The following is an 11,770-nucleotide window of genomic DNA, read 5'->3' as shown; positions in this document are numbered from 1 at the left end:
CGTCAAATCATAATTCTAACTGAATAACCATAATGTCTTTTTACTACAAAATTAATCAATGTTTATAATTATAAAGGTTATATAATTGGACCCTTCATTTACAAAAAAAAAAAAAAAAAAAAAAAAAAAAAAAAAAAAATCAAATATATTGAATAACCATAGCGGCTTTTTAGTTTTTACTACAAATTTAATCGGCAGTTTTACAAGTCAAAACAGTTCGTCATCTTCACGTAATCTTTCTGGTACCAGAAACCGTTAGGTTTACCCATCCTCTATCAATATTCAATATGCATCTACTTCCATGTTTATCTCACACTCCCACTCCAATTCTCATTTCTCCCCAACTAATCTCTCTCGATATCACCGCCAATGGCTTCATCCGACCTCAAATCCGCCGCCTTGATGGAGCAAATGAAAACCCATCTCTCCACCGACGCCGGCAAAGCCGTCACCAAGAAGATCGGACTCGTTTATCAAATCAATATCGCCCCCAAGGTTGGAATATTAATAAACTTGTTTTTCTTCAATTGATTGGTTTTTACAACTAAAATTAGTGGCAATTGAAATTGATTTGTCGTGATCTGTTTTTGTTTAGAAACTTGGATTCAACGAGGAGATTTACGTTGTCGATCTCAAAAAAGGAGAGGTTACCAAAGGTCTGATATTCCTAAATTGATGTTAATTAGTTCTCTTATCGGTTTAATTAACGATCATATCCTATCTCTTTTCTGTTGTACTATCGAAAATCTGATCAATTTCTGCTTTATATCCATGAGTAAGAATTAGGGTTTCAGCTATGAATAGTGGAGAATTCGAATGTTGCTTGCGTGTTCTGTTTTATATATTTGATCCTTCAAAGAGAAATTAGAAAACTAATAATTGATCCTCCTACTTTTAAGCTTGACTCCATCAGCATAAGGATTTTTCAGATAATTAATGAAAAGTATAATAATGGATTACAGGTGCATATGAAGGTGGAAAGCCAGATGCCACCTTTTCTTTCACAGATGAAGACTTCTTCAAGGTTGCAACTGGGAAAATGAACCCTCAAATTGCTTTCATGAGGTAAACATTTCCATTTCGCATGAGTTTTCACACCATTGTGCAAGAATGACAAATTTGGGACTAAAATCAACCAATTAACCTTCTTTTTTTTGCATTCACATGTACAAAATATGACTAAAATCATCATAACTTGGTTAAATTGTGGTGGATGCATGCAGGGGTGCAATGAAGGTGAAAGGCAGTTTAAGTGCAGCCCAGAAATTCACACCTGACATCTTCCCAAAACCTTCAAAGATGTAAGCTGGAGTTTTATTAGGTGTTGTTGAAGCCAGTGTTTTGAGTGATAATAGGTTAATAAAATGGGTTAATTATGAAGTGAGATGGTTTATAAACAAGTTTATCAGAACATTAATCAATATAAGTATGTTCTACGATGAAACTGTTTATTCTGTGTTCTTGTGAGGTCGATTATTTCAATCTATGCATATTGCATGGCCCTTGAGAAGCTTATGTATAATGAATGTTTTCTATGTTTAGTGTTGAAAACTATTGTTAATGTGTATTTATAACCTTTTTAATCTCATTTTATAAAAAAATATTAAAAAAAAAAGTTACTTCCCAAAGTTAGTAGAGCTGCCATTACCAACTTTTTTTTATGAGAAACTATTACAAATCATTATTTTTAGATCGGACATGTTTAATTGACCCAACAATATTGCTTTAAATCCCTTTAAATATAAGGGAAAATGACTTGCGAGGCTAACTATATTTTCGTATTGTTCACGTTTAGGTAATTTCAATTTTTTTTGTACATATTTGATTATTTAACTTGTTAAATGTGTTCACATATTACCATTGTCACCTGCTATAGCAGGTGACAATGGTAATATGTGAAAACATTTGTACAAGTTAAATTGTTAAATGTGTACCAAAAAAGAAAGTTGTCTAAATGTGAACAAATTTTTTTTTATAAATTTCTTAATATTTTTTATAATTTCTTACAACATTTTTATGATATTTTTTTCCTATAGGTTTTTCTAATACAATGTTTTAAACTTTGCTTATAAATTTTTTTAAAATTTTTTTTTATACTTTCATATAATTTTGTTACAAGTGCTTTTAAACCAAATATTTTATAAATGTTTAAAATTTTTTTTACAAGTTTTTAACTTGTTTCTTTTACATTTTCATACAATTTTTTTATAACTTTCGTACATTTATTTCTAAACTTTCTTTTACAACATTTTTTTAGTGTTTTACAGATTTTGTATGACAATTTAATATTTTTTATAACATTTTAAAATACTTTCGTTGAATACTAGTTTAAAACGTTGTATTAAAAAAATTAAACGTTTATAAACTTCCAATTAAAAAGTATTAAAAAGTTGGAATAATTTTAAAACATTTATATTATACATATTTTTTTTGTTTTTTATTTGCTAAGTAATATTTGCTTTTTATTTTTTTTTAAAACCCCTTCATACTTATTGTTACATATTTAATTTATTTAATTTTATTGTTAGATACTATTTATTTTAAAAATATTGTACATGCTTAAAAAAAATTATAAGAGACTATACAAAATATTTCACAAAACAAAAACATATTTATTAATTAAAAAGTAAAGTTTAAAACTGATCAATATTTAATTAATATTTAGGAAATTATGGATATTTTAAAAATAACGTTTGAAAAAAATAATACAAACAAATATGAAAAATAAAACCGCTGTTAAAAGTGGAAAAAATGACTTATCAGGGTAATCAACTTTTCGTTTTATTCACATTTAGACAACTTTCTTTTTTTTTTTACACATTTAACAAATTAACTTGTTAATTTGTTCACATATTACCATTGTCACCTGCTATAGCCGGTGACAATGGCAATATGTGAACACATATAACAAGTTAAATGGTCAAATGTGTACAAAAATAAAGAAGTTACCTAAATGTGAATAAAGCGACAAAGATAATTATCCTGATAAGTTATTATCCCTAAATATAATTGTGCCTAAATCATTCCCAAAGTCCCCCACGATCCATAAATACTCAAAATGATTAAAGACCACAACCCATTATGTTTGGTTCGTAATCTCCGTTTATACTTCAATAATAAGGCACAGTTAGCCATAAACAAACATCTAATCTCTAAGCCACCTTATCTTTTAGGGGCAAGATTTTCCCTCTATTTAACCCAAGACATCTTATTGTCTCCAACATTTCCTCCCCAAAAGAAACTAGTGCCGTACCCAAACAATATATTGATTTATCTTATTTTTATAGCATATTTTTTTCATTCATTCATATATTAGCTATGTACATGACAAATCTATCCAATTATTTTTCTATCTCTTGAAATAATATCTATCATTATGTTGCATACATAACATAAAATAAGAACACGGTCAATTTAAAATGGGAAAACTTTAATAAAGTCCTTACATATTGGCCTCATAATCGATTCAGTCCTTATATCTTTTTTTTATTTAATTAAGTCTCAAAAACTTGTAACCGTATTCAATTTAACCCTTTGACCCGGTTAAAAGATCATCCAACTTTCAAAAATTACATTTCTGGCCCAGATTTTAAAATTTATTACAAATTTGGTCCAAAATTTTTACTTTTGGCCCAAATTTTAAATTTTATTATAGATTTGGTCCAAAATTTACCCTTTTGGCCCAAATTTTAGAATTTTGTTATGAATTAATCCTAACTTTAGTTTTTCTACAACTTTTTTTCTCAAAATTTTGTTTCGAATATGTTTTTTTCTTTATAAAATCATATTTATACAATGTGTATATATATATATATATATATATATATATATATATATATATATATATATCCTTTTTAATAAATGAAGGTTTTTTTGCTACCTGTTACACTGTCATTCAATTTGCCAAATGTCATTTTGTAATTATTTTGAATTAATTTTTTTTCCACATGTCATTTTGAGTTTTTCTATTTTATTAAATTTCACATAATATTTTAATGAAATATTTGCAATAAATGTAGTAATAAATTAATATCAATTTCATTAATGAACTTAGCTTTTAATTTCAAAGTTCTCAAAATTAAAGCTTATTAGTTTTTTTATTTATTTAAATTAGTATTTGTTTAAATTTAAAAGATAAAAAACATTTATATTATAATAATTCAATATTTTTCTTATTTTCTTATAAATTCAAAGTTCTTAAATATTTTAACCTTTATATTTAATTTTTTTCTAAATTAACCCATGTAATACATGGGTCTCACAACTAGTATATATATATATATATATATATATATATATATATATATATATATATATATATATATATATATATATATATATATATATATATATTCACATAAAATATCTTAAATTTTCTATATAAAAACTTTTTTGTATACGAAATATCTATTTATAAAAATAGGTATTTATTAAGAACATAAATACATACAAATCCGTTTTTATAAAAAAAATATATACAAACACGTATTTTACAAAAAAAATGTATACAGACACCTATTTTATTATAAATACATTTGTATACAAACACCTATTTATAAAAAATGTAAACAAACACCTATTTTCATAGTAAACGTGTATATATATATATATATATATATATATATATATATATATATATGCACACAAATAGGTGTGTATCTATATTTTTTTATAAAATCGTGTTTGTATACATTTCTTTTATAAAAACGTGTATGAATAATTTTTTATATAATACGTGTCTGTATACATTTTATATACATTTTTTTTGTAAAATACATGTATGTATACATTTTTTTTATAAAAACGGATTTGTATATATTTATCTACTTAATAAGTACCTATTTTTATAAATAGGTATTTCGTATACAAAAAAGTTTTTATAAAGAAAATATAAGATTTTTTTATGTGATAATATGTTTTTTTTTTGTAAATATGATTTTATAAAGAAAAAACATATTTGAAACAAAAATTTTAGAAAAAAAGTTGTAAAAAAAAAAAACTAAAGTTAGGATGAATTCATAACAAAATTCTAAAATTTGGGCAAAAAGGGTAAATATTGAACTAAATTTGTAATAAAATTTAAAATCTGGACCAAAAGTGTAAATTTTGGACCAAATTTGTAATAAAATTTGAAATCTGGGCCAAAAATGTAAATTTTGAAAGTTGGATGACCTGTCGACCTAGTAAAAGGGTTAAATTGAATACGATTACCGGTTTTTTGGACTTAATTGAATAAAAAAAAGATATAAGGACTAAATCGATTATGAGGCCAATATGTAAGGACTTTATTGCAGTTTTCACATTTAAAATTCAAAAACTGAAATATTATTCAGTGTAGAGCTGAAAGTCAACATTTTTAACTTATCGGTTCAAATAAAACCACTTTGTTTTATAGCATCATACTGGTAAAAAAACAAAAGATAATTAAATGCCTTCTTGATCAAATGGTATAAATCCTCCGGGATTTCAGGAGTAAGAGTAAGACTTGTCATCAACTTAAATAAAAATCTCATGACCAAAAGATCAAATAAAAATTATATGATGAAATTAGGAACATTTATATCAATGAGTTAGTTGTCATACAAAAGTTCTATAAAACTAATCCTTTTAATCTATGGTTTAGATGCTAGATGACTCCAGAAAGCCCTTAAATCTGAGAATAAACTTTGACAACATATTGTGCTTTATTACCTGCATGAAAATTGTAAGTAGATTGTCATTATAGGTAATCATATGTTATTATTTTGTAGTAAAGATAAAAGATTAGCAACAGATAAAACATTGACATACCGGAGGAATGTGCAAAACGCTACAACAGTAAATAAAACATAAGAAATCCTACAAATGCATCTGTAAATCACATAAAACCTTCTTACTCATTAACAAATTCTACACTTCTCCGATACAGACAAATTTCTACAATTATGAATGAAAAGCAGGAAGTAACCGTCATCAAATTCTTTATAAATATAAAAAGAATAATGAAAACTTGAAAATCAACATTATATATAAGTTAAATAAGTTATAACATTGATGTGAAACTGCAACAACTACTAAATTTAAATGCAAAAGACAAAAATAAAAAAAGCATACAAACAAAAATATAAATCCTAAAGGCTACAGTACTCATCCATATATGACTCATCAAAAAGCTTCATAACGCATTTGCAACTGTGAAGAGTAATGTAACTTTATTTTTTATTTGGTTCTTTGAAAGGTGAGTTACCATTCAATTTCTCGTCACAAACCTTCATCTTCTAGCTCAATTACTTCATTCCATTTCCACATCAATTGACTCAGTGATAGAATTGGCAGAAGCACCAACTCTCACATCGCCATAAATAGTCTAAATGTAAAAGAAAAAACAATAATCATAAGAAAATTACATGAGTTAAACATATAAACCTATAAAAACAATCATAAACATAATTTAACGAACTATAGAAAAATAAAATTACTCGACAAAAACTTCACCCGGCAAGTAGTTACTTGAGTCAATATAATTTACCTTACAACTGGACTAGTCAGATACATCAACCTCATTGAAATAACAACACTTAGACCACATATCCTTTCAAAGAGGAAATTACGCACCTAATCAAGATCATTAGCACCCTATAAACACATAAGCAAATACTATAATATGACAAATCTAACTTTCTTTTATAACATCCTACTTTTATTTATTCCATTATAACATTGTAATATGACAAATCTACCAATTATAATTCTATAATTCATATAAAGTGTTTATTTTTATTTGTAGACAATGCATTGGGAGCAATATACATTTGGTGATGTGTTTATTATATCATACTGCTTTCATGTGCATAGCTGTTTTTTATAGAGTTTTTTTAACTGAAATATAGTATTTGTAAAAAAATAATTACCAATTTTTTTTAAATATAAATTATAAATTATACAAAATTTAACAGAATAGACGACAATAATTACCATTTGGGTTAGAATGGCTATTTACATGAAGGTGATAGAAAAAAAAGTGTAAATTGCAAAATGATAGTATCATACTTTACTATTTCATTGCTTGTACAATTTTGAAAACAACAACCTACTTATTTCGAGTATAACATCTTATTTCCAACTCTAATATATTTTTTTGTGCAAGAGGCATAGGATGATAACTAAATGTAAGAAGTAGCAATGTAGTTTCACTGTACTTGTTTACCAAACCTGAGGAGAGATCAAAACAGATGAAATTTGATACTATCCAACATGATTAATTGTTTTCAGTTGTATAAATGAAGGGCTAAATGGAAAAAGATAGGAACTTACTTTCATTGATTACTTTGTTATAGCACCCTACTTTCATTTCTCTCTATTGAAGAATTGTATTTTCCATGTTTCCCTTGTTTAAATTGTTGTTCTTGATAAAATTTATCCAATTATCGTATGTATAATGTATCCAATTGTTAATTTTCCAATCCATAAAAGTAGGATGCTGTAATAAACAAAAAATTGAAATTTGTTGCTAATTCATCCAATCCATAATTTCAAAAACTTATTTCATATACTTTTAAAAAGACGTGCATATAATTATTAATGTTAATAAGTTTAAATCAAAAATAAAAAGATTATTAATACCTTGATAATCCATAATATAGTAAATATATAAGACAAAAGGAAAAACTTTTGATCTAATGGCTAAAAACTAATGCATGTTGTGCCATGAAAGAAACATGTCCTTATAGTAAATGCATCCTAGATGCTTGTTGTTTCAAGGTCGATTCCACCAAGATTAGATTTTAACACACCCACAAAAACATGCCAGAACAATCAATGAGAGAATCAGAGAGAGAATTAGAGAAACGATTACATGTTTGTATCTTGCACACAATAACAAAGAACAACAATATAATAAAGAAATAAAGAAAACTATTCCAGATTATACAAAAAAAAATATTTATTCTTTCTACAATTAAAAGCAACAAATGTGTTCGTAAAATCTACTAAGTTGTAACTCACATTTTTATTCATATAAAATACTCTCATGTGACTTGTGTCTAAAGTGCTTACTAGATTATACAAAAAGGAAAAAAGTATCATCTACCAATGACAATAGAGTTGAAAGAACATTGTTGTAGTAGGTCAGGCTAAAAAGCCTAAGACCTCAGATTCTTCCAGTAGGGGCCAGCAGGGTCGTGGCCGGTGTGCCAAGTGCGGTAAACCGCACAGTGGGGCTTGTCGGATAGCGGGCTCAGGATGTTATGCATGTGGCCAGCAGGGTCACTTGAGCAGGGATTGCCCCAAGAAGGGCTTGATTTGTTTTCACTACAACCAGACCGGCCATAAGCGGGCCGACTGTCCGAGGTTGTAGGGAGGGGGAGGAGCAGTGGCGGTGCCTGCGCTCGCCACACTGAGGATCACAGATGGCCGCCCTGCTAAGGCGGATGCTCCTGCGGTAAAGAGCTGTGCATTTCAGTTGACCATCGAGGAGGCTCGGGGAGCGCCAAACGTTGTGGTTGGTACGTATTTTATCTTCCTGCTCTATATTTATTTGCATTGCTTATGTGTATATTGTGCTTATGTATAGGGACCTTTTTGGTCAATGGTATGTCGGCTCACGTTTTATTCGATTCGGGAGCTACCCGGTCGTTTGTATCTCTTGTACTTAGCAAGAAGTTTCGGGATGCGTCGGGGACTTTGGATTCTCTGCTTGAGGTTGAGATTGTGGACGACTGCATCGTGAGTGTTGCGAGGGTGTATCGGGATTGTGTCCTGAATGTGCTTGGGGAGAGGTTTCGTGTTGATCTAGTCCCGATACCATTGCTAGGGCTGAATGTGATTGTCGGGATGGACTGGTTGGGGGCCAATAGGTCCATGATAGAATGCGAGCGCTAGTTGGTGAGGGTTCGAACCCCAAGTGAGGGAGAACTGGTTATTCATGGAGAGAGGGCCTCGCAGGGGCCAACCCTTTATTCAGCTGTAAGGGCTAGGAGATTTCTACAGCAGGGTTGTACGGGATTTCTGGCATATATCCCGGATACGAGGGTTGAGACCCCAATGGATTTGGGTAGTGTACCGGTTGTACAGGAGTTTCGGGATGTCTTTCCCGAGGAGTTACCTGGAGTGCCTCTGGAGAGGCAAGTGGAGTTTCGTACTGATTTGGTGTCGGGTGCCGCTCCGATAGCCAAGGCACCGTACCGGCAAGCTCCGCCCGAGAAGCAGGAGCTATCTACGCAACTTCAGGAGTTGTTGGACCGAGGGTTTATCCGTCTAAGTAGTTCCCCGTGGGGAGCTCCGATCCTGTTCGTGAAAAAGAAGGACGGGTCACACAGGATGTGTATTGATTATCGAGAGCTGAACAAACTAACGGTGAAAACCGTTATCCGCTACCGAGGATCGACGATTTGTTCGACCAGCTGCAGGGTGCGTCTTGGTTTTCCAAGATTGACCTTCGGTCGAGATACCATCAGATGAGGATTCAGGATGAGGATATACCAAAGACAGCTTTCAGGACCCGGTACTGGCACTATGAGTTTGTGGAGATGCCATTTGAGCTCACCAATGCCCCAACAATGTTCATGGATCTCATGAACAGAGTGTGTAGACCGATGTTGGATCGGTCGGTGATCGTTTTTATTGATGATATTCTGGTCTATTCTAAGACCAAGGAGCAGCATGAGCAGCATCTTAGGGAGGTATTGGAGACATTGAGAACGGAAAGGTTGTATGCCAAGTTCTCAAAGTGTGATTTCTGGCTGCGGGAGGTGCAGTTTTTGGGGCACATCATCAACCAGGAGGGCAATTCAGTTGATCCGGCCAAGGTTGAGGTTGTGATGCGGTGGGAAGTACCGAAGAACGCATCTGAGATTCGTAGCTTCTTGGGTCTAGCGGGGTACTATCGGAGATTCATCCAGGATTTCTCCAAGATCACCATGCCTTTGACCCGCTTGACCAAGACGAATATGACATTTCGATGGGGCACGAATCAGTAGTTGGCTTTTGAGACCCTGAGATAGAGGTTATGTGAGGCTCTCTATGACAACCCGAGATATTAGGATCAAGCAGGGTCTAAATTATAACCCTATTACAATGAGAACCTTGAAAACCATGAGAGAATAAGTGCATATATATAAGGAAGTATACACTTTGAAAGTCGCACATAAGGTAATCTCTTAGAAAAACAAACAAATTAAGCAAGACAAAGTGGCACACATAAATTTGGATTCAATTTACAATGCAATCAAACAAGGATCACATGGTGTAGACACAAGAACCTGTAATTATGTCACAATCTTGAGCAATTAAATTATAAGGACAACATAATTGTAATTGCTATTGATTAAGACCATAAAAACCTTCCCTAGGACCCATCTAAGACCATGAACACCTTAAGAAGCCATGATGGCCGTGAACTACCCTAGAATCTAAGAAGTGGCCGTGAACACCATCCTAGGAAGCCCTTGGCCGTAAACCACCTTGGTGGACTTTCATTTGGCCGTAAACACTATTAGTACTCCAATACTTGGCCATGAACCTTTCCCTAGAAAGTATCTAGACCGTGAACACTTCTCTAGGAAGTAACTTGGCTGTAAACTCAAGAAGGAAAGCATATTGGGGCGTAAACACAATCCTAGGCAACATCTAGGCCGTGAACTCCATAAAGACTCCAATACTTGACCATGAACACTTCCATAAGAAGCATACTAGGCCGTGAACACTTAGATATTTTAAGTGTTTACGGATTATGAGTTGTATTTGGCCATTTTTCCATACAATCTCGAATCTTTATGAATTATCCAACAGTCCTCCAAGCAAGCATCATATCAACCCCACACTCTTATCAAGGAACGTAAACCTTTCCCTCTTTTTCCTTTAGGGGCGTAAACTACTCCTCATTGTATCCCATTTATCATATTCACATTCTGTGAACTCAAAAATTTCTCTCAAACGTATCCAAGCTCCAAGCTTTAATTCTTCAAAGCAATTCCTAAATCCTTGTAATTATTTCAAGTTTTGGTTAGTAATTCTCCATATTATCTTGTTTAATTCCTCATATTTACACATAAAGTTATGTGTTAATATTCTTAGGAAGTTCCAAGGTTCAAAGAGTTATCAAACTCTTCAAGTGTTAGGACTTGAACACTCCTTAACATTTAGCCAAATCATCCACCAAAATCAAATCAAAGTAAGCTTCATACCCCTATCTTTTGAGTTTTCATTGTTTTTGGGGGAGGATACAAGTCAAGGGTCTTGTGAAATCTTAGTATATTTGCTTGTTTATGCATGTATGTTATGATTTATGTGCTTAAGGTTATGAAATTCCATATGAATGGTTCAAGAACTCGAGATTTTGGGCAAGTCTCAAGAGTTTGAACCATATATCGCATATTATGTGTTAGAAACAAAAACTAGTATGTTTATGAAGTATAATTCATAAATTGTTATGTCAAGAACCATAAAGTTTTTCTTCAAAATTTGCTTAAACAAGCTGTTGGATATAATATTTTGGAAGATATTAAATTATGGAAATAATAACATCTTGGGCCATTTTCGGCCATATATATATAATTCATTTTCGGAACATAGAATAAGTTTGAGTAATTATTGAACACTTCGATTTATTAAGGTCCAAAAATGGAGTTATGGGATAAATAAGGGCCTTTTCGAACATTTTCATAAATATAAGTCCAAAATGAGCATTTTTAGAAGAAATGGGCCATTTTCAACAATTCACCAAGTTTTGAACCACTTATGACACCTTTTTGACAAATATGAGTCTTATTTGATAATTTATAAAATGAAGGAC

General features: G+C 31.2%; 1 protein-coding gene across 1 annotated transcript; it reads left to right on the top strand.

Moving 5' to 3' along the window:
- The first annotated feature begins 280 nt into the window (after positions 1-280).
- Positions 281-1,451, top strand: LOC145108495 (sterol carrier protein 2-like). The gene is made up of 4 exons (XM_079045532.1): positions 281-495; positions 596-656; positions 963-1,065; positions 1,224-1,451. Exons 1-4 carry the CDS (start codon positions 370-372, stop codon positions 1,303-1,305), a joined length of 372 nt encoding a protein of 123 aa, XP_078901658.1. The 5' UTR covers positions 281-369; the 3' UTR covers positions 1,306-1,451.
- Positions 1,452-11,770: the final 10,319 nt, after the last annotated feature.

Source organism: Lactuca virosa, chromosome 4, assembly GCF_052849685.1.
Source record: "Lactuca virosa cultivar CGN04683 chromosome 4, Lactuca_virosa_CGN04683_v6, whole genome shotgun sequence".
In the NCBI taxonomy this organism is placed as follows: domain Eukaryota; kingdom Viridiplantae; phylum Streptophyta; class Magnoliopsida; order Asterales; family Asteraceae; genus Lactuca; species Lactuca virosa.
This window is presented reverse-complemented; position numbering and strand designations above follow the sequence as displayed.